At 44.7% G+C, this 24,295-nt stretch overlaps 1 protein-coding gene across 1 annotated transcript; it reads left to right on the forward strand.

Annotated features, from left to right (window-relative positions):
* The first annotated feature begins 2,190 nt into the window (after positions 1-2,190).
* Positions 2,191-12,599, forward strand: SLC30A1 (solute carrier family 30 member 1). Its single transcript, XM_053310209.1, has 2 exons — positions 2,191-3,178; positions 7,438-12,599. The coding sequence occupies exons 1-2, from the start codon at positions 2,575-2,577 to the stop codon at positions 8,337-8,339; spliced, it is 1,506 nt and encodes a 501-aa protein (XP_053166184.1). The 5' UTR covers positions 2,191-2,574; the 3' UTR covers positions 8,340-12,599.
* Positions 12,600-24,295: the final 11,696 nt, after the last annotated feature.

The raw sequence follows: 24,295 nt of genomic DNA on the forward strand, positions 1-24,295 counted from the left end.
TATAGTTTGTGATGATGTCAACCACCCTGGTCTAAGATGGCAGACACATGAACATTTGAAGTGCAAGAGATCTAACTTGTGGACCTCGATTTGAACCAAATTTAGTCCAGTTGTAGAGACAGTGAAAGGAAAGTAGGCTGACTAGTTCTTACTAGAGCAACTTATTTTTGCTAGGATCAGTGGCTGCATGAAAAGGTATAAGTCAAATGAATGGCTTTGATTATATCTCTCAGTGTTGTTTACTGAGAGATTCATGGTGTCATGAAGGGGAAAGGTAGACCTCCTATAAGCAGCACTTTGCTTTTGAATGAAGATGTGCAATATACACCTAGCTTCTGGCAAAGAGGTGGGTGTGGGTGGCTGCAGATTTTTATTTGTGTGGCAGAGCTGCCACACACTATGTAAGGGTAACAGATATTCAACAAACAAAATTTCATCTGAATTTCCATGCCAGAGAAAGGTGCTCTTGTTCATTTCTCCCTGTCATATAGCTGTGAAAGCACAATATAGAAAGGCTGTGAGTGACACTTTAGTTTAGCTTCTTTATCCATTGCAGTGTATGAGTTCCTCAGTACAGAAGAGGGCAATCAATCCTTGAGTGTAATGGGGTGCAAAAACAGAGATAGACAGATCTCTTGTCCCATGTATTTGCTTTCTTTAGTCTGCTGTCCCAGAGGCTCTGAGTTAGCATAAATTTAAACAACAAAGTATCTTGTTGTAGCACCAAAAGGCAAATAGATTGATTAGTGCCACAAGACCAGTGTGGTGGTAGCCAGATAAGATGTGGAATTGCTGTGGAATTTAAACTCAACAGGAAAATATTTGGAATGAGACCAGGGTTAACAGAGTTCAAGTGTGTGATCATGAAGTGCACTTGGGCCAGTCACTGTCTCTCAGTCCAACCTACCTCAACAGGGTTGGTGTGTGAGGATAAGAGGAGGTAGATGGTGGCCCTGAGGCCCTTGGAGAAGGGCAGAATCAAAGAAGTGGGGTGTGGCTTTAAGAGGAGTTTGGATAACTTCATGGAGGAGAGGTCTATCAATGGCTACTAGTCGGAGGGCTGTGGGCCACCTCCAGCCTTGGGGCAGGGTGCCTCTGGGTACCAGTTGCAGGGCAGTAACAGCAGGAGAGAGGGCATGCCCTCAACTCCTGCCTGTAGGCTTCCAGCAGCATCTGGTGGGCCATTGTGTGATACAGGATGCTGGACTGGATGGGCCTTGGGCCTGATCCAGCAGGGCTGTTCATGTGTGAGAGACAGAGACTGACTATTTTAAAAGCTGCAAACAGAACTCCATACAAGTATGTTCTGCATCCCAGAAGGATGCTGTTAATCAAAATGAACTATATAAATTGATTGTTGATTAACAGAAATATAATATGCAAGACATTTCGGCTTCCACCTTCTTCAGTTGCTCTGATGTTATATGAAGGTATTGAAGCCGAAACGCCTTGCACATTATATTTCTGTTTGTTAATCAACAGTGTGTGTGTGTGTGTGTGTGTGTGTGTGTGTATGACACACGGTGCCCTGCATATACATACAGAACGCATTGTATTTGAGCCATACTGTTGACAGTGCCCACATATATGAACACGTCCTGTCTTGCGGGGGCGGGGGGCGGGGAGGCGCTGCACAGAGTGCCGTGTGCGTGCTGCTGACAGGTCTGCACGCGCCCATGGCCCTTCGCTGCTCCCCCTCCCTCCTCGCTATCAGGGTGCGGCAGCTGGGCGCGGGAGGGGCACCTGTCAGTGTCACTGAGGCGAAAAGGGAAGCTCGGGCCGGGTGTAAAAGAGTGACTGGGAGCAAGAGAGACGCCGCTTCCACAGCTGGGCCGTGTGGAAAGCCAGGGCGAATGGGAGGAGGGGCACAGAACGTTCACTTCGTTCCATGCAACCACCTTTTGCACCAGTCCCGAAAAAACATGACAGTTTCGGGGGCGGCGCCAGATAGGATGCCGCACATCGAGACTGGCGACCTCGCCCAATCGGAACGGTCGCCACGCCTCTTAGGCCGCGCCTCCCAAGAGCCGGAGAGCACCGGGCCAATCGGGAAGCCCCCTGTGGGCGGGTCCCCTCGCTTGTCGTGAGGCTCCCCGGGGGCCAATCGCGCGGGGAGGTGTGAGCGGTCGCCGCCCGGTTGCCGGGGCTGCAGCCAATGAGGAAGCCCTCGGGGGGCGGGGCCGAGCGGAGGGTGGCTCAGGGGTTCCGTGTGGAAAGGAGTGTTGGGGGTTCGGGTGCAAAGTTTAGTTTCAAACCGTCTGCAAAGAGCGGTGGTGCCGCTGCCTTTTGGAGCGGGGAGACGGAGACGAGAAGCAGAGACGGCGCCGCGGCGGCAGCCGAAGGACCGAGCAGAGGGAGAGCCTCCCCAGGAACCGGCAGCCGGCGGACTCCGGGAGAAGAAGAGAGCCGGGAAGCCGCGCGGCCGGCTCCGCCACCCCGTTGGCCGCGCCGGGCACCCCCAGTATAGCTGTTGCTTCCTTGGCGCCTGCCGTCTCCGCCTCCTCCGCCCTTCCCGATCCGCTGCTGAGCCGAGCCGAGCAGGAGGGCTCTCGCTGCTGGGCTCGCTCTAGGAGGATGGGTGTGGAGGATCCCGGCAAGCCGCCGGCCCCGGGTCGGGGTCGGGGTCGGCGGCGGCGGCTGATGTGCATGCTGGCGCTGACCTTCCTCTTCTTCGTGCTGGAGGTGGTGGTGAGCCGCGTGACGGCCTCGCTGGCGATGCTCTCCGACTCCTTCCACATGCTCTCGGACGTGATGGCCCTGGTGGTGGCCCTGGTGGCCGTGCGCTTCGCCCAGCGCACCCGCGCCACCAAGAAGAACACCTTCGGGTGGGTGCGGGCCGAGGTGATGGGCGCCCTGGTCAACGCCGTCTTCCTGACCGCCCTGTGCTTCACCATCCTGCTGGAGGCCATCGAGCGCTTCACCGAGCCCCACGAGATCCAGCAGCCCGCCGTGGTCATCGGCGTCGGGGTGGCCGGGCTGCTGGTCAACCTCCTGGGGCTCTGCCTCTTCCACCAGCACGGCGGCGGCGGCGGCCACGGCCACTCGCACGGAGGGGGCGGGGGCCACCACCGGGGCAAGGCGGAGCGGCCTCCCGCCGGCGACCCGCAGAAGGAGGAGGAGACCAACACCCTGGTGGAGAACTACAGCAGCTCCAACGGAGTGAGCCTGGAGAAGCTAGGTGAGCTGGAGACGGGGCTGGGGGGCGACTGGGATGGCCCAGCAAGCAGCCCCCTCCCTGACCCACGGCTGGCTGGCTTCTGAAGAGGAGGTCCCGGGTTGACCTGCTGTGAGCGCTCCTCTCCAAGGCCAGACGAGGGGCGGGGGGGGGGGGCGCTTGGTGGCTGCTGGTGTTGGGGGTGTCCCCCTTGTTACTTTATTCCACACCGGCCAGGATCCGCTCAGCCCCGGGGTTACAAAGAGGTGCGGAGGTTAAAGCCTTCAGCTCAACCACGCAAATAATGGAGCTGGGGGTGGGGAGAGTAAGAGACTGTAGCTGAGCTCTCCTCTTCTTGTGCTGCTTAGTCTTGACTACTTAATGTTGAGCACGGGGCATACATTGTCTGCAAAGGTCGGTCTTTGACCTGAGATTGTGCCATACAGCCCCTGACTTTTCTGTCCTGGCTATCCTGCCACCTTGGTAACTGTTGCCTCCTCGAGTGTGGCTCCTCTGGGAGGTTACCATCCTATCCATTAAGGGCATGAGCAACACATTACGTGCTGAAATGTGTAGATCTCCTGTGACCCCAAATGCTGCTAGAGGACTTTCAAGGCTTCATTTGGGTCACAGAGGAGAGAAGGTTGCAGTGCTGCACTGTGCCCTAGGGGAGCCCTGAGCTTCCTCAAAAGACTCTCTTGATGGTGCATCAGTGGCAAGGAACTTTCTCCAAGACACTACATGTGCATTACGTCCAATTTCTCCCTATTAACACACAGCCCCCAGGAATCTTGAGTGTGTTCTAGGTTATGCTTTCACTTCACAGCCATGTCCAGTAGGCCTGGTGGTGGTTCTGTATGAGGTGCTTGTGTGTTAGAATAGGCACCTGGGTTCTTGCAGTGTGCTAGGCTTCTATACAGGTAGGGATTTCTCAGCATACACTGTAGAAAAGATTCTCTGAAGGTAGAGAGCATGAAAGCCATTGCTGTAATGCTTCTCCACAATCTGTGAGAACTTTGGCCATCAGCAAATATTGTGTTGAATCACTGATCTTCGCAAGAAAAGCTTTTATCAGTGTGTTTATCTTCAAGTAGATTTTTTCCCCTAGGATACTTCAGGTGCTGTACAAAAATAAGTAAGTTGCTCTTTTAGGGAAGTCCCTTTTTGCACATAATTCAATAAATGGGTGGTTTTCTGCAGCTTTTCTGGAAACTGTTCTCTCCTGCCTTCAACATGACATGCTTCCTGAACAGATGAACTCACTTGACGCACTTGCTCTGATGAGTTCTGTATGACATAGGTTCTAAATACTTGATGCACTTCTTCTTTTATTGTAATTCTAAATGGAACCATGTAGATTAAGTTTATAGGCAGTATTAGTCATAGGTGACAGAATTATCACAAAGTTAGCAGTTTTTGAAATGACAGTTTTTGACTTGCTTATCTCTTTCTGAATGTGTGAAGGATCTTATGCCATTTGCTAAATCTAATGTTTCTGCAGGCTCTCTGTATTGGGGAAACCATTTGTACATTATTGCAGTTAGATAATTTAAGGACCTACTTGACTCAAGACCATGTTTTGGGATCAGATCAAAAGAGTAGTGGTGTTCACATTTTGAATACTGCTGCATTGGTATCTTTACTGCAACCCTTCTGTTTCCGTATTCTTAACTCTTGTCATTTCTATCATACATTGTGTGGAAGTGGCTTTTCAATAAAAGACAGACTTCCTTGGGCAACCATTCCTTAGTTTCAGCCACTGGAATAAAACATAATTGGTCCTTCAAGGTCTAGCAATATCTTAGATGAAGAACTTGTCCTTCACGCTCTAAAAATGAATGAGATCCATGGCAGTTTGCTGTAAATATAGTTTTATGCCCATGAGCTGTTTTGTTTTGTTTACATCGAAGGGAGCTGGACTTCTAGGATAATATTTAGGCATATGACAACTAACAGAATCCTGGCCATCTAGCTTTATGGCAAAGCCAAGTCCTTTTGCCACAGTTACTAGTCCCTTCTCATAACTTGATGGGCTTGATGGCTGGCATCCTGGCCAACCATTGTTCTTAAGGAGCTGTATTTGGCCCTGGGGGGCCACCATTTGCTGATCCCTTCAGCAGAAGGATTAGTAGCTGCCAAAAGCCTATGCAGGTATATTTTCTGGTAGCTGTAAAGGTGTCTGAACTTGTCTACAGGTTTTCAAAGTGTCATGCTACTGTTTCTTCAAAGCTGCAGATCTTAAATTTGCAGGCCTGGCCAGACATGAGATCATTGTGTACACAACCTGTTGTGTAACAAGGATCTTGGCAGCTCAAATCTAGAAAGAACCCATTCTTAATCATTTCATTTCCTGATTTCTCTCTTAGCATCCCAAATCTTGGTGCAACAAATTAAATTAAAATTGCAGATGCTTGTTGGAATGTATGTGTTTCCTATTAACCTTGATTGCTTTGACCTGAATTCTACAGAGTTGCAAGTGGGGCACAGCTTGGCCTGGCAGATTGCTTATGGTGATAGTGTTTAGGCCCAGCTTGCTACTATTAGGGCAACATTGCTATGGGCTGCTCGTTGAATCTTCTTTAATTCTTAGTGCAAAAATCTTTAGTTGTTCCTGTAATGGGCCCTGAGGCCAGAAACCTTTGGATGGAAAAGTTTTGTATTGGAGCATTTGGTGCAGTCTTAAGAATATTGCTGTGATCAGCTGTGGACCCACTACTTTTTAAAAAATGTTTGCTTTTTCAAGCACCCACAAACTTAACTTTTGATCTCCACTGAAGAAATATACTTTACCACCAGGAGTCTTAAAATTCATTACATAGGTGGAGTTTAACCTAGTGAAACAAGTGTGGGAGTTATGATCATTTCAAGTTCTACCAGTTATGTTGGTGAAACCACTGGGCAAGTAGCATTTTGCTCACAATGGATAGCTGTTCATAGATCTCCCCCGAGCCTGTTTACAGAAGGAATAATCTGCCTTGATACAATGGCTGGTCCAAATTGGCAGTCCCTCCAGTACAGCATTTCAGTGCAAGAACAATTGCTCATGTCAAAGCTAGATCAGTGCTTATCAAAACTTTTAATATCACCCCAGTTGCATACTCTATCTAGATAAAAAATGGTAGCACAGCTCATATAGATTTGTAAAGTAGTGTTTGTTTAATAAAATCCAAACATAGAATAGCAACAGTTAAACTCTAATTTTAGCATAACAAAGGCTGTAGACATTGCATTTGATTTCTTATGATAGATGCCACTCATTTTAAAAGAAGCCCCACTGCCATGCCAAATATATGAACTGCTTCAGATGTCTTTGCCATGATTTTTCTATGCAATAATCAGCTTTGACTGATTATACATAGTTGTTCTATAGAGTGAAACTGTATACTGAAGTTTGGTTTTTTAAATTTCTCAGTTCCTTAGCATACAGGCTATATGCGTAGTAGCTAAGGCTCATTGTGAACCTTAAAGTCCTTGGTTCAGACCTTGCCTCTGCTGTAAACTCATTGGCTGGCCATAGGCAAACCACCCTCCCTCATCTGCAGCATGGGAATAACCACTTTACAGGGTGGTTATAAGAAATACTGTGAATGTATGTGAAGTTCTTCAAACACTCTAAAGCAGTGGTTCCCAAACTGGGAGCCTCCAGGTGTTGCTGAATTATAGCTCCAATTATCCCCAGCCACGATATTTTGTAGCTGGGTCTGATGGGAGTTGTAGTTCAGCAACATTTGGAGGCTCCCTGTTTGGGAACCAATGCTCTAAAGTACTGGCCTTCAGCTGGAAAATTGGGGCCCACTCAAGGTGGGTCATGCCAGCATCACCACTATCATTCTCCCACCCCCACCCTGCCATTGGCTTATGGTTTTTTTAAGAGCAGAAAAGAAATGATGGGTGCATATGTATTATAAAGTGATTAAGGTGGGTCTCATGTTAAGGCTGGAGTTAAAGGTAAGTCCTAAATCTGAAGAGGTTGATTCCTTCTGCTCTAAAATAAAGGCTAAATATTTTGTATGGCATAGGCTCTAGAAATCATTTATTTGAGTGCTTTAAGAAGCAATTATATATGATGCAGTATAGTTGGTGTATACCAGAGGCTCCAAAATTCTACACAGGGGATTGCTTTCCCTAATTGGCTTTGGCTTTGTCGATTTTATTCTCTCATTATTACTAGCGGACTGCCTGCCAGTCCACCTATAAGGCTGATATACAGACTTCCTACTTGTGTAATTTATTTATTTATATATTTTAATTTATATTTTACATCAATGTTCTCTTCTTTGCAGGTGATATGAAAGACAGGGAAGTGAACCTACAGCCAAATGGAAATATTAGCGATGATTCTCTAGAAATGGAGGTTGAAGTAGACTCTAGTGCCCAGCTCAACATGCGTGGAGTATTCCTTCATGTTCTTGGAGATGCCTTGGGTTCAGTTGTTGTTGTGGTGAATGCCTTGATATTCTATTCTTACTGGACTCCATGCCCCAAGGATGGGCCTTGTCATAATCCATGTATCAATGACCACTGTGAGGGAAATAGTTCTCAAAATTTTGGCAATATGAATGCAACTGAATTGGAGACAATTCCTCAAGCTGGTCCCTGCTGGGTTTTGTATCTCGATCCTGCATTGTGTCTGATAATGGTTTTCATCCTGCTCTACACAACTTATCCGCTGCTTAAAGAATCCGCCCTTATCCTTTTGCAAACTGTTCCCAAGCAAATTGATATTCGCTCTTTAAGCGAGAAACTCCGTAAACTGGAAGGAGTGGAAGCTATCCACGAATTGCATGTTTGGCAGCTGGCTGGAAGCAGGATCATTGGCTCCGCTCACATCAAGTGTCCAGACCCAGAATCGTACATGAAAGTGGCGAAGCACATTAAAGACATCTTTCACGATGAAGGGATACACGCAACAACCATTCAACCTGAATTTACTGTTATGGGTACTGATGTGAATGCTAGCAAATGTGAACTGCCCTGCAAAGTCCAGTGTGCTCTGAAGCAGTGTTGTGAGACTGTGGAAAAGGTTGCTGCAAAGAAGCCTGAAAAGGCAATTAGTATTTCTTGCTCTGAAATAGTCATTGGCTCTCCACACCACAAAGCCAGGAGGACTAAATCAGAGTGTATACCTGTTGTAAAGCTAGAGTCAGAACCTGACCCTAACAAACAATTTGAATCATCTTTGTAATTCCCAAAGTTGTGCTGAGTGGAATCCTGGATTCGATCACAGGTTGGTTGTGAGAAGAAACTAATTTTAAAGAGACAACTTGCAGAGTAATGTAACTGCTGAAGTCCCTGTTCTTGTCACATCTAATAAATCTCATCTGCCTGCTTGAAAGGATATCATTGTGCCATCCTGATACACCGTTTGTGTTCACTTTTAGTTGAATAGCACAGAAAAGTTCAGCAATGCTGCAGCAACTCTGAAAAACCTGTTCCAACATTTCTACTGAGATGAGATGACTTTTGAGTTTAAAACTAAAAATTCTTCCGACAGTCCTCTTCCCCCACCCCCAAACTTGAAACTCGGTTTTATTAAGTTTCTCTGTCCTGTCTCTCTCTTTCTCTGAAAATATTTTATAAACCATAAGGAGAGGAAACCAAAGTTGGCAGAAATGTTTTTTGCTTTTTTTTATAAACACCTTGCGGAATTTTAGTTCCTTTTTCAATGGTAGGGTGGATGCAATTCTAAGTAGGCTTACTACATAGCATTAGTAGCATCTTAAAACATATCCAGTACTTGTTGGCAAGGCCCCTCTTTGTATTGGGTCTGTAAAGTAGGAGAAAGTGGCTGCGTTGAGAATGGACTGTAAAGAATTACATTCTGTTAAGTTTATTTGTTTATCCCCTGTACTGTAAGGTTAACTTTTCAGACAGAAATTGAACATACCCTTCAGGAGTATTGTTTTTTTCCTTCTCTATTACAAAGCTTCATTAGACTATTGTGTAGGTTTTAGAATTTAATGGAAACTCAAGTGGAGTTGTGCTGGGACTAGAAATCCAGAGCTGGTCTCTGTTTTAGCAGCGTCATCTCTGGCTTGCTCTAATGGAAGGGTCTGTTACTACCAGCTGGATTACATCTAGTTTTCTGGATTTATAATTTTTTTAAGCATCTAGAACTGAATTGGTGTATATTGCTTAAACATTTTATATAATATATATAATTTCTTAAGATATTTGTCCCATTCTGAGCCAATTTGCCCATTAGGCTAAAACCGTGTGCAGTTAAAACACCATGAATAACAAAATACAGGCAGCTAAGGCAACAGTTGCAACATACTGTCAATTATTTTGCCTGCAACAATTTCATATGGTGGAGCAGAACTCTGGCCTAGTTCAGTCTTATCAAGTTTTAGGTTTGGAAGGCCTAAAGATGCAAACTGTTTGGTAAATGAAGTAGTGGGTGGAAATGCTTTCTCTTGCCAATTATTTGCTACATGAATTGGGCAAGTGGCTTGGGTGCAATCCACGAATCCTCTTCCAATAAAGTAGCTTAGTCCCACTGAAGTTGCGGGACTAACATGGTTCTGAGTACAAGGATGTTGGCTAAAGTTATTCTGGATCTGCCTCTTGTCTTCACTTTTTTTGATGAATTAAAAATAGGAAAAATTTGTACCCACAGAGATGGCATGGATGTGAACTAGTTCTAACACACTTTGAGATCTCTTGTTGGAAGGTACAGGATTTCAGGATTGCTATATTTCTGTAACATAGCTTAGTACTTTCAACAGTGGTTCTGTGTACAATCACTACCAGCTACTGCCAGAGGAACAGAGTCTGGTTGGGAGTTGCCTTAAGCATTTTAGTCTGTGTTAAGTTAAGGGTTTTTTTGCCTTTTAGTTTTAATGGCAGTGTCGTTTTGTATCCCATGCTCTGGAATACATTGGCACAGGCAGCTGTGGGCAAAGGGAGGGAGCCTGGAAACAGAGCTCCATTAGCAAAGCAGGTGGTCCTGCCTGCCTCTTCCCCCTCCCTTGCAGTTGCCCGTGCTGCCACACCCAGCATTGCCAAGGGTCTCTCAACAACAGCCCCTTGGTAATCTCGGGGGGGGGGACTGTCCCGGAAGAAGGTGGTGTCTGTGAATACTCTGCATTGTGCACAGTGCTGGTCTTTGTGAGCCACTGAACTTCACTGACTTGCCCTGCTTTTTATTAGCATGGGGTTGCCAAAAGTGGTAGACCCCATCCCCTGCACTGCACTTCCCAGTGTGGCATTCAAGCCTAACTTTTGCAGAACGCACTCTAAAAGCGTTACAAGGCTGTACTTGTAAAATGATCTGATATGCTTAGCAATGCCTCTTGTGCCCCTTTTGTTAGTGTCACCGGTTACTACCCCCAATTTGTCTCCCATTCATTATTGGAAGTATGCAATAACCACTTTGTGATTCTCATGCAACTGTATTTTAATTGAAATACAGCAATTCTGGAAGTCTCGGCAGCTTTACTCTTGCATTGACACAGCTAGACGGCATAGCTGTTTCACTGGGAATGTACAGAATAGACAATGTATTGATAGACAGGCAGAAAAAGCCACTATATTATAATAAGCCTTGAAGCTAAAGAGGTTCCCATTTCTTTTTGTGTGTGTGTGTGCTACACATATGAACTAGCCCCCCCTCTTTTTAAAGGGGTTCCATCTTGCATAGACTTGGAAGATGGCACACGACCTAGATGGTCACGTTACTTTTAATCTCATCTTTGCTTTAATGGGCCCACTTCTTGAACTGGGTTAGCTGGTATATACTTTGGAATATGGTGGTAGCTTCTTTGGAGCATTTTTAAAAACAACAAAAACTGCTGTATCTCTCTAAAGCACAAACTTTGATTCTCTCATTTTTGAGTTTGCACTGCAGTGATAAGGGAGGAAAGCAGTTAAATGTTTTGTGTACAGGTGCAATTTTATGTGTCAGGTTTTAAAAAATTTATTCAACAGCTTGCTTTTTTGGTAAAACATTTTATATCCATTTCTGCTTTTCACATGTAGGGTTTCAGAAACATCAGCTAGATAACTTTTTTTATTTGGAACAAAACTGAACACTTTAAATAACCACCTCCAGCTACAGGAGGTATCTGTTATACTTGATTGCATGTAAGAATATGGAAGCCAGTTCTGCAAACACGTAGATTTTTTTCCTAAATTCCAGAGGTGTTTCAACTAGAACAGAAATAATGAACACTGCATGTTCCATACATATGTGTCTGGCAAACCTCATAATGTCAGGTGACTGGTCTACTTAGCCGCATTTTCACAGCAAAAACAGCATCATGGCTTTCTGAGACGTGTTGCTGAAAATATAGTGAAGTAAATGTGAAGTGGCTGGACTCCTTTAAGAAGTTCCACTGCAGAAACTCACAGATGAACTTGTGTTATGTTCACGCACTGACATGTGGAGCAGCTCTGGAAGATGACTGGATTATGATTACTTAGTGTTTGCAGAACTGGCCTATAAATGAGAGAAAGAGACCTTTTACAAATGGATTGTTTGTAAGTGGCACTCATGTTTGAATGTTTCAAAACTACTTACAGTTCTGGAAGCAAGCAGTGCTCAAGAAGATTCCTTTATCATGCTGTAAGGTCTGCTTTTCCCTTCTCCCTCCCCCACCCTGTGAGCATCAGTAGCACTTGCTGTATGCAAATAGTTGCAGTTCAGCAACTCTTCACATCCATCCATCAGCAAGACCACTGTCTCCATGGAGTTAATGGGAAACTGTTTGTTTCTGAGTAGAATGCACTTTTTGGCTTCTCACTAGTGGGGGAGAAACCACCTTAACACTGCACCCCCTTGAGGTTTTTTTTACCCTCTAAGTTGCTTGTGAAAGGAGTATTAAATATTTAAAGGTATTAAATACAAGATTTAAATATGCTGCTTTAATTTCATAATAGCATCAATGTAGCCTTCTGAGACTCTGGCTTATGTTTACAGAACAATAATTGAATATTACAATAAATGTTCTATTTTGGTTCTTTCTTGCACCATCACTTCACCACATGGTGAAATGAAAGGTACTAGCGCTTCACGTGCCTGAGATGAGAACATATTTTGAAATTTCTTTTGTAAGCCAAATGCAGCCTTACTTATAACAGGAGCTTTGATTCCTCCATGTGATCTTGGGTTTGTGTCATTAAACTGCCTGTATGAAGAACACTTCTGTGTCTTACAAGTACGTGAGCCTGATTTCCAACACCCCCACTTGTGTGCTGTGTGTGTGTGTATTTAAGTGTTCTTGAGTCTCCACACCCATCTGCTTCGTGGTAGCTAGAGAGACATCATCTCTTGCATTACATGGGTTGTGTTTGAAACCAGTTTTGGAGACATAATCGGCATGTTTGTACCTGGCTACATCTTACCAGTGACAATGGGCTTCTGTTAAACCAGTAATGCTACTGTGTTTCTTTGCATAAACATAAAACTGAGAAGGAAATAAATATTGCTATATAAAACATGAAATTTGGTGGGGTACTTTTTTCCTCTTTCACCACTCCATCACTTATTGAAATGGCCCTAGAGACATCTGAAACATTGTAGATAACTGGAGGTCTATGTAAATGCAATTATTTTGCATAATTATGATACCAGGCCAGTTTGAGTAATGGGAGTTTACAAATATGAGATGTGATCAGCGAGGATTTATCGCAAGGTATATCAAGCCCCAATCCACCTAGAGACATTTATGAAATAACTCTTGTTTGCTTATTGCTAGATAGATTGTGGTGTGTTCCATCTGCCTGGAATCTAAACACAGAACCAGATAAACTAGGTGGCAGCAGAGACAGCTGATCAACACCATCTAATTAAGGCTATGTTCATGCAGTCCTTGTTCCATAAGAACAGCCCTGCTGGATCAGGCCGAAGGCCCATCTAGTCCAACATCCTGTTTTACACAGTGGCCCACCAGATGCTGCTGGAAGCCCACAGGCAGGAGTCGAGGGCATGCCCTCTCTACTGCTGTTAACCCCCCTGCAACTGGTGCCTGCATGTGTGTAGCTCTAGAAGAATCAATGTTTTGCTTAAAGTATATAGTATTGTAATGGATGCAATTGCCTGACATAGGTATGATTCAAATACACAAATACTAGCTCAAAATGTGAATGGGATGCAGGTCATTTTACCTTGCAGCACAAATTCAATGTTTCCCTGAAAGGACAAGGCAGCCCTTGTCAACAGGGTGCAAAGCCTGTTGTATCACTTGTTGCTAGTCATAGGAAAGATCAAGCTGCTCAAAGAGTTAAAAGCAAAGCTGCTGGAGCTCAGCTTTGCTCAGGCAAGAATAGGATGAAGGATGTAGAAGATCAACGGGAAATGGGCCAAAATGTTCTGTCTCAGGTCTTTGGCATGCCAAGTGTCCAAAAGAAGCAAAATGTCCCACACTTGTGTGAATGAGAGCAATCAAGACCTCTAGACAAACAGAGCTAGAAGGTGTTCTTCCCCATGAATGGTCCTTTTTGCTGAGCAGGGTCTGCCCTGGTTTGTATTTGAATGGTAGACTACATGTAAGCACTGAAAAATATTCCCCCTAAGGGATGGGGCCAGTGTTCCCTCTATGGTGTGTGTGGGCTCACATTTTTTCTGATGTCCACTCAGTTAATTTTAGATCCCGCTCAGGCTGAATCAAGAAGGCCCCATTCTGAATGCATATGTGCACACACTGCCTTGATACTGCCACCCAGAACAAAACTCATTCTGCACACAGATGAAAAAAATTAGAATACTGGATAGGTGTCTGTGGTATAAAGTACAGTGGAACACTGGATGGGGCCTCTCTGGGAAGAGCACTTGCATGCAGAGGGTTACAGGTTCCCTTCCTGGCATCTCCAGAGAGGGCTGAGAGAGACTCCTACCTGTAACTTTGGAGAAGCCGCTGCCAGTCTGTGTAGATAATACTGAGCTAGATTGGACTGCTATACTGCTGGCTAGCTTTTTCTCTTTCCTCCCCCCACCCCGCATGGCTACAGTCCTGAAAGAGAAGGCATGCAAACCTCCTCTAGCCTGATTTTGTGCAGAATGTGTCGACCACCTATATGCAGATGAACCCAGAACTTGATCCTTCCTTGAAGTGCTGTGACATGCTTCGATGCTTTCTTTATGGAGCCTTCCCTCCTATAGAATTGGCACTTGTATTTGAGCAGCTGCTGAGGCGGCATGTATTGTCCATTCCTACCTCAGAAGATGGTGCTATGATCTCTCATTTTCAGAGGAACTGCAAACCTAGGAAATGGGGGCATGAGATCTGTCATTAGATCTCCTGCTATAATTTTCTTCTAGCAGTTAACTATGACATGGGTGGACACAAGCTACCAAATGATGTGATCCCAATCTTCCCTGTGCCACAGCCCTATTGCATCCCCCAAATCTGTCATGGAAAATGCATATAGCAAGACCCCCCACTCCTCTATAGTTTGATTCTCTCAGTACTCTGGCACCAGAATTGAAATAACAGCTGCATAGACTCGATGTGCTTTATAGACTTTTATATCCTCAACATGCTTCCAAGCAAGACTTTTGGAAGGTGAACAGCTTGAAAAGACTTTTATATGTATCTATGAAATGTGTAGCCACCTAATGGCACAGTGGGGAAATGACTAGCAAGCCAGAGGTTGCCGGTTCAAATCCCCACTGGTACGTTTTCCAGACTATGGGAAACGCCTATATCTGGCAGCAGCAATATAGGAAGGTGCTGAAAGGCATCATCTCACACTGTGTGGGAGGAGGCAATGGTAAACCCCTCCTGTATTCTACCGAAGACAACCACAGGGCTCTGTGATCGCCAGGAGTTGACACACTGACTTGGTGGCACACTTTATTAAATGTGTACCCTGCCTTTTCCTATAAAGCAGGCACGAGGTGGCTTATGCTAACAAACTACCACTGAAAGTGGACATAAAAAATATCCACTGGTTCTGTTCAACACTTGTACAACCCAAACAGTATACATAGTACAAATCAGTACACAGATACAATTATGTTGAATGCAGATAGAGCCCTTCCCTTCCTATCTGTAACATGCATTTAAGGGATGTATACTCAGGTTTATTTTTAAAATTCATTCATATTATTATTATTATTATTATTAATTTTTACATTTATATCCCGCTCTTCCTCCAAGGAGCCCAGAGCGGTGTACTACATACTTAAGTTTCTCTTTCACAACAACCCTGTGAAGTAGGTTAGGCTGAGAGAGAAGTGACTGGCCCAGAGTCACCCAGCTAGTTTTATGGCTGAATGGAGATTTGAACTCAAGTCTCCCCGGTCCTAGTCCGGCACTCTAACCACTACACCATGTGAATACATACCTGTGTACAGACAGCTGAAAGCAGGTACAACATATGTGAATAGGGCTAAGGTGAAATGTAAAAGCAGCGGCCGACAGCAAATAACTTTACTAAGCGGAGTATTAGCTATCATCCCCAAACCTGCCAGAATTAAAGCCACCAAGTTTCTGTTCAACTTCAGTTGCTTCTTTCTGCTCCTTTTCTTGTGCTAAAATATTTCAAAAAGAATGGTATGACCAGAACTGTGCAAAATATTCCAAATGTGACTGCACCATAGTTCATATACAGGCATTAGCAGTTTGATTTTTCAAGCCTTTCCCTAATAATTCCCAATAGTTTGAGTCTATTCAATGTAGTAGTTCCATTGTCATTAATGGTTGCTGTACTATTTGCTTTTGGAGAACAAATATGTTTGTACTCAAGTATTTCTCTTTTGTAATATGGATTTCGGTCACTTACCAATGCACTTTGCACAACTGCTCCACTAGTATCAAACATATGCTGAAGATAAATGAGCTTGAATTGTAAACTAATTCCATCAACTAGACTGCCTTTGTAGCAAGCAGGGAGTCAGTAGATACCTCCTCCCTTCCCTGAGTGTTTTGTCTTCAGCATGTGGAATTCCGAGGTATACTGCCTCTAAACTTGGAGGGTCTAACTAGCCATCAAAGTTCATTTTTTAAAAAATTCTAGAGAGACACTTGTGAATGTAGGCATACTGTGCCCGCTTCATAAATCTGCTGATCAAAATATTTTAATGATTCTTTGCTCTGTTATCAATGAAGTGGTATGTACAGTATCTCACACTTGGATGTCCTTGCCAACAAAGTCCTGAAGCGAGAGTGAGAGCCTGTTTCCATTGCTATATGGATGGAGCCAAAACCACAGAGAAGCACTCATGCCAGAAGTGGTTGCTCTATTAATAGGAGTGTTTTATTTGTTACTACTTAACACTAGCAGTTCCAAGTCAAGCCAGTGCAATTGAACTGAAGACCACCATCTAGGTTTTATGTGTAAAACCCCACAAGCTTTATGTGTCTATGTTTAAATTAGTCTAATTCCACCATCTAAATATAATCCACCATCTATGTTTTACGTGCCGGATAGAAAATGAATGCTAGGCTGGATATAATTCAGTCCTTGGTGAGATCGTCCCCTAGAGCATGGGTGCTCAAATCTGGGTCCTCAGATGCTTTCAGACTACAACTCCCACCATCCCTAGCCACAGTGCTCAAGCATGATGGGAGTTGTGGTCCTGCAAAGATTGAGAAGCCCTCCCCTACAGAGAGGTCGCAGACACTGCAGGAGAACCCCTGGTTCTTAAAATGGTTCCAGGCTAACTTCAAAGTGTTGGTTCTTCCCTTTCTAAAACCTGAAGTGGCATGGATCCAGGATGCCTGAGGGAGTGCCTACTCCCTTAGTTAGCTCCCCGATCACTAAGATCCAGTAACACAACTCTGCTGTGGGTGCTGCCTGCCTTCCAAGGCTAGAATGCAACACTCTCTGTTGGTGCCCTGCACTTAATGGAATGCAGTATATCTTGGAATTCACCAGATCTGAGCACTTGACCCATTAAGAGAGGCTATTGAGCTTCTCATCCCCGCTTGGCTTGTAACCTCACAATATGAGGCGCGGTTTGTTTTGTGTTATTGTCTCCATTGAGACCATGCTCCTGATTTTTGTATACTTTGACTGTTTAATGCACATGTTTGTGTTTGTTCTACAGCACGTTGAGAACTCATTTGAGTTGAAAAGCAGGTTAAATCTTCAAGCTAAGGTAAACAAACAAACATGTAATATGCATGCTATGGGGAGTACAGTTGGAAAGAGAATGGTCTTGCTGTGGGAGCATCTCTTTTGTACCCTTCTGGGCGGGGGGAGAAGGGTAAAAGTGGAGAGAGGTACATACGGAACTGTTGCACATGGCGTCAGGGACTATTGGTCCATCTTGCCCAGTACTGACCGATAGCATCTCTCCAAGGTCTCTGGCAGCGTCTTTCTCAACCCTCTTACTTGAGATTCTTTTAACTAGACATGCCAGGGATTGAACATGAGATTTGTTTGCCTGCAAAATGTGTGTTCTGCCACTTAAAGAAATGTGTTTAAACATTTGTGAAACATAATGATGTTGCAAAAACCCATCATTCCCTAGTTTAGAAAATGAATTTGGTGTGCTTGTAATGGGTGCCTGTATTCTGAATTCTTTCCCCACTAGTTCTCCACCTAGCTCAGATTTTCTCCAGCCCAAGTGAGATATCCTTACTTCCACTCCTACTCTTGCTCAACCTTTGCCTGACAAGAAAATGAGAAGTCTGTCCCTGCCTCCTCATTCCTGGAAACTTGAACACAGTTACAGGAATCCCTGGTTCCTGAGCCTGTGGCCAAGATAATTTCACCTGGTATTCCTTTTAAATACATTGGGTGCCCTGGGATTACTATATTTCCCAGGTTCCCTGCTAACTAGGATTCTATCATAGCAATTTCCTAGATGCCCAGGGGTGGAAGAGAGACTTCTCTCTCTCTCTCTCTCTCTCTCTCTCCTGTCAACACCACAGTAGCAGCTGTCAGGTAAGGGGGACTGAGAACTCTTGTGTGAAGGGACTGGGGAAGGATTCAGATGTGAAAGGGGGAGAAAACACTTTCTCGAGTGAGAGTGCATCAGAAGCACAACCTCAAGGGGAACATGTCTTGTACTGCCTACAAAAAACAGGAAACACAAATGACAAAAATGATGTTCTCAAAACCTATTTGTTGCAAACCCCAGTTCTAGCAGTATCTTAATGGTCAATTAAGTGAAATGTGGGCAGCAATAACTGTAGAGCAAGAGACTTTTTTGTTTGTTTGTTTTAATGGACCAGGTGTTTTTATTTTATTTTATTTTTAAAAAATGGCAAAACTGTGTACAATTTTACTTGCTGCTGTTTGAATGAATTTTCCTTGTCTATAACAGGTCTTCAGATGCTGAATGTGCAGGTACAAGGTCTAAAGGTTAGGACGTATGCCAGTCTCAGCATTTCTGCTCCTTAGCCTGTAAAACCTTGTCAACATTGCATAGGATATTTCTGGTAACCCAACAAAGTAGCATCAGCAGCTGTGCTTGCGTTGATTGTCTAGATGTGCTAATAGGACTCATGGAGCTGTACAGAGGTTCTCAAACTTGAGTCCTCAGATGTTGGATGGATTACAGATGTTGTTGGATTACAACTTCAGCCATTATGGCTGGGGATGATGGGCATTGTAGTCCAACTACATCTGGGGACTGAAGAGAACCCCTGTTGTAAGACGAGACAAAAAAATGAAAAGGAAGATTATGGTAATGACTATGAAAAGGAATCCATTCCAGCAATAGTAAAATTCTTTTTCACTGAATATGGAGGATGGTGAGGTATTGAACAGGTGTCTGCCTAAATCTATGGTTTAGAGCGAGGGAAGTGATGGATGTATTGTCTGTTGAAACTGATATTGGATTTAGAATCCAAAGCTGGGAACTAAAGTGGTGATGTTTACTCTGTTACATGCAGATCTTAGGGCAAGCCTCCTAGTCCAGACAGGCTGCAAACTTTCTGTTGGGAGTCAAACTAGAACATATACCAATGAGGATGGGGCTGTAGTTCAGTGCTAGAGCATCTGCTTTGCATGCAGAAGGTCCCATGTTCAATCCCTGGCATCTCCAGGTAGGGCTGGGAAAGAATCCTGCCTGAAACCTGGGAGAAGTTGCTGCCAGTCTGTGTAGACAACGCTGAGCTAGATGGACCAGTGGTCTGACTCAGCTCTATAAAGCAGCTACCTATGTTTCTACCTGGCCTGTGTGCTTGATTTTTTCTATCATAAATAGCATCTGAGTGGAGGGGAATATTATTATTACCATTACTATTATTATTTATTATTATTTTAATTCGCTTTCTATACTGCCCTTCCAAAAATGGCTCAGGGCGGTCTACACAGAGAAATAATAAATAAATAAGATGGATCCCTGTCCCCAAAGGGCTCACAATCTAAAAAGAAACATAAGATAGACACCAGCAACAGTCACTGGAGGTACTGTGCTAGGGGTGGATAGGGCCAGTTACTCTCCCCCTGCTCAATAAAGAGAATCAACACATTAAAAGGTGTCTCTTGTGCCTCTTTGCCAAGTAAGCAGGGCTCTAGGCTTGCTTTCTAGGGGGCTCTAGGTTGTGCATCTTATTTGAATTAGAAAAATCAAGCATGCAAGCCCTAATTATGCACTAAATGTGTCCAAGAGTTCCCAGCCTGTGGTACTCCAGATGTTGCTGAATTATAACTCCCATAATTCCCAGCACATTTGTTTGTTTGTTTGTTGCATTTCTATCCTGCTCTTTCTCCAAGGAGCCCAGAGTGGTGTACATGGTTATGTTTATCCTCACAACAACCCTGTGAGGTAGGTTAGGCTGAGAGATACATGACTGGCCCAGAGCCACCCAATGAGTTTCATGGTTGAATGGGGATTTGAACTTGGGTCTACCCCGTCCTAGTCCAACACTCTAACCACTACGTTATCTGGTGTGTAGCTGGGGATGATGGGAGTTGTAGTTCAACAGCAGCAGGAGTACCACAGGCTGGGAACTCCTGCTTAACTCCTCTCAGGCTTAAATTGCTTGGTACTTGAATGTGTCATGTGACCCTACATTTTCCCTTTTTGTTGTAAAGAGCATACAGAGGGACACAAACTTGATTGGCGGCTTGGCTCACTAATGAGGTGAGGTCAGGCATCTGCCTCAGGTGTCCTGTGCCCCTCAGGGTGGCGAGTCTAATCATCCCACCCTCTTGCTGCCTACAGAGATCTCCTTGCCCACCTGCTGTTCCTTCTCCTTCTTGTACCTCTGAAGCTTCTGCGTGCATGGGGATGGATGGGGTTGAAAGTGGTGGGAGAAGGTGGCATGTGAAAGAGGTGAGGGTGGAGCTCTGGCCTAGCCCCTTGATGCTGATGCCAGGGGGTGTGGTCAGAATCAGGGGCATGGCCAGCGGCAACATGGCACCACATCAGGTAGCGCCAGTACTTAAGTTGGTGCTGTGCATTGGAACGGCGGCTGATCCCCTGCTAACTGAGCAAAGAGGCACCTTCTTAAAGTGGCAATTCTCTTTATTGATCATGTGGGGAGCCACTGGCCCTATCCACCCCCAGCACAGCATCCCTCCAGTGGCTGTTGCTGGTGTCTATCATGTGTTTCTTTTTAGATTGTGAGCCCTTTGGGGACACGGATCCATCTTTATTCATTTTTATTTCTCTATGTAAACCGCTTTGGGAACTTTTGTTGAAAAGTGGTATATAAATATTCCTTGTCGGAGGCTTTGATCCTCTACTCCAGCCATGGCCCTGATCCATCACATGTCCGCTGCTTGGGGTGGAAGCTTCGTCTGGGGTCAAGGGAAGCTTGTTTTGCTAAAGCAAGTAGCATGTGCTGGGGTGCACAATCTGGATCTGGGCCCCTGGTGGAGTCAAGGTGTTCACCCCCTCCTCTCTCTGCAGCCCCCTCCCACTGCAATTCTGATCTGGTTCACTCTATTAACAAGACGACGACGACAAAATCTGGATTGCAGGGAAAATGCAAGGTTGAACAATGTGTATTAAAGTTACATCTAGTTTGACCTTAAGAGAAAAGGAGGGGAACGTCTTGAGAAACTGGGTGGTTCGTATGGGGAAAGTTAATTTACTATACCTAAATGAAAGGCATAGGATGGGGTGTATTCTTAATAGGGCCAGATTACCTGCAGGCAATCAGGGACATGTCTAATTAAATGCAATTCTGCATGTTTGTGTTTGTGTGGGGGGTGGTGTTGGGTTTTTATTTTTTATTTTTGGCCAATACAAAGTTATTTGTGTAAGCATTATGACAGGGCTGGGCAGTGAATAATGTACCATGCTTTATGAAGCTCTTATCACAAACGCAAGGTGTTGGCAGCTGAGTCCACAATAATTCCCTCCACTCCCTTCACAGGCAAAAAAAGATGCTAGAAGCATAAGACTCCTGTTGTATCGCACTAAGAATCCAGCATCCTGCTTACCACAGTGGCCAACCAGAAGTTTCTGGGAAGCCAAATAAAATAGTGCCTGAAGGCAATAGCTGTCCCTTGCTGATATTCAGCAAGGGATGAATACCAACTGGTATTCAGTGGCCTACTGCCTGGAACAGTCATGTGACTAAGAGGGGAAGGAAACTGCTCAGAGTTGAGCATCCACTTTTCAAGCAGAAAGTTTCTGGTTCAATTCCTGGCATATCCAGGTAGGGTTGAGAGAAACTCCTGCCTGAAAGCTTGGAGAGTCACTGCCAATCAGTGTGGACAATACTGAGCTAAGTGGACCACACAATTAGTTCCATGTGTAGGGTTGCCATATTCAAGCTTCCCAAATCCGGGTGGTCTAATTTGCATATTAATGCAAATTATGCAACAACTATCTATCTATCTATCTATCTAGCTAGCTAGCTATTTGACAGATAGTTCTCTGCTTCCCCATGTGATCAGATCCAAAGTAAAATCTGGGCAACCTGGACAGCACATCTGAAATCCGTGTAAATCTGGGTGGAAGTTAGCAGCCGAGTGGAAGAACCAAAATCCAGGGGCTACCCTAAATTCTGGGGGACATGGCAAGGCTACCAGGGTGGTGCTGGGCTTTTGTTTTATTGAAGGGTGGTTGTGCATAGAACTTTTAAAGGGGCTTTTTAAAGCATTTTGTGAAGTGGGATGGGGATGTGATCCAGTATACCTGGACTTCCAAAAAGCTTTCAACAACCAAGTTCCTCATCAAAGACTCCTGAGGAAACTTAGCAGACATGGGATAAGGGGATAAGTACATATGTGGATTGCTAACTGGTTGAAAGACAGGAAACAAAGGGTAGGTATAAATGAAGAGTTTTCACAATGGAGGGAAGTAAAGTGGGGTCCCCCAGGGATCTGTACTGGGATGGTGCTTTTTAATTTATTCATAAATGATCTAGAAGTAGGGGTAAGCAGCGAGGTGGCCAAACTTGCAGATGATACCAAACTATTTAGGGTAGTTAAATACAAAACAGATTGTGAGGAGCTCCAAAAGGATCTCGCCAAACTGGGTGACTGGGCAACAAAATGGCGAATGCGGTTCAGTGTTGGCAAGTGTAAAGTGATGCACATTGGGACGAAAAACCCCAACTTCAAGTATACACTGATGGGATCTGAGCTGACGGTGACTGACCAGGAGAGGGATCTTGGGGTCATGGTGGACAGCTTGTTGAAAGTGTCGACTCAATGTGGGGCAGCTGTGAAAAAGGCCAATTCTATGTTAGGGATCGTTAGGGAGGGGGTTGAAAATAAAACTGCTAATATTATCATGCCCTTATACAAAACTATGGTGCGGCCACACCTGGAGTACTGCGTACAATTCTGGTCACCATATCTAAACAAAGACATTGTAGAACTGGAAATGGTGCAGAAAAGGGCAAGATGATCAGGGGCCTAGAGCACCTTTCTTATGAGGCAAGGCTACAACACCTGGGGCTATTTAGTTTAGAAAAAAGATAACTGCAGGGAGACATGATAGAGGTCTATAAAATCATGCATGGTGTGGAGAAAGTGGATAGAGAGAAATTCTTCTCCCTCTCACATAACACTAGAACCAGGAGTTATGCCATGAAAGTGATTGCCAGGAAATCTAGGACCAACTAACAGAGGTACTTTTTCACACAATGCATAATCAACTTGTGGAATTCTCTGCCACAAGATGTGGTGACAGCCAACAACCTTGAAGGCTTTAAGAGGTTTTTGGATAACTTCATGGAGCAGAGGTCTATCAACAGCTAAAAGTCAGAGGGCTGTAGGCCAGCCTCAGAGGCAAAATGCCTCTGAATACCAGATGCAGGGGAGCAACAGCAGGAGAGAGAACATGCACATACCTCTTGCCTGAGGGTTCCCCAGAGGCATCCGGTGGGCTACTGTTTGAAACATGTTGCTGGACTAGATGGACCTTGGGCCTGATCCAGCAGGGCTGTTCTTATGATGCGTTAAACAAAAACTAAGACGTCTTTTGGGGAAACTGGAAATGGCTCTAAGATCACTTCTTGTCCCTGGAGCAGAGAAGTGGGCAAACCTGGCCCTCCAGCTGTTTTTGAACTACATCATCTCCTGGGGATGATGGGAGTTGTAGTTCAACAGCAGCAGGAGGGCCAAGTTTGCCCACCCCTGCCTGCACAACTTTGGCCCTCCAGCTGTTGCTGGACTACAGCTCCCATCATCCCTGACTATTGGCCACTGTTCCTGGGGATGATGGGAGTTGTAGTCCAATAGCTGGAGAATCAAAGTTGTGTGGCTCTGCCCTAGACTGTACTTGCCTAGATCTTGTGAGCTGAACTGGGATTTAGGGCCAGTCTAAACCACACATTTTAAACTGGTTTGAAACCACATTAGCTAATGTGGCTTTCCACACAAGAATGTTTGGCAGTATAGTTTTGGTGGTGAGGGTGTTCCAGTTGCCAGAGATTCTCAATTACATCATAGAATTCCACTGCCTAGGGATTTATTGTTATTTTTTTGGCAGCTAACACATTTGAAAGTGGTTTCCATTTCTAATATAGTGATGCTCTTGAGTATTCAGTTAATTTGGTAATATAGTGAGTCACCTGACCACACTTGGGTGACTTACGGATAGTTAAATTGTCCTATATATCCTTTTCATTATTTATCCTCATCTCTTTGAAGACTGAGCAGTTGGAAGCTGCCTTTTGCTGAGTCAGACCACTGGTCCATCTAACTCAGTATTGTTTACACTGACTGGTAGCAGCTTCCTGAGGATTCATTCAGAAGTATTTCAAACCTCCGAGATCTTTTTAAATAGAGATGCAAAGAACCAAATTTGTGTGTGCTAATAAAAACTTGCACAAACAT

Source organism: Hemicordylus capensis, chromosome 1, assembly GCF_027244095.1.
Source record: "Hemicordylus capensis ecotype Gifberg chromosome 1, rHemCap1.1.pri, whole genome shotgun sequence".
Classification (NCBI taxonomy): Eukaryota; Metazoa; Chordata; class Lepidosauria; order Squamata; family Cordylidae; genus Hemicordylus; species Hemicordylus capensis.

Bases quoted from the DNA above. Each gene is read 5' to 3' on its own strand.
- SLC30A1 (XM_053310209.1), top strand. From the start codon at position 2,575: ATGGGTGTGGAGGATCCCGGCAAGCCGCCGGCCCCGGGTCGGGGTCGG. The intron at 3,179-7,437 runs GTGAGCTGGAGA...TCTTCTTTGCAG, and splicing joins AGTGAGCCTGGAGAAGCTAG to GTGATATGAAAGACAGGGAA.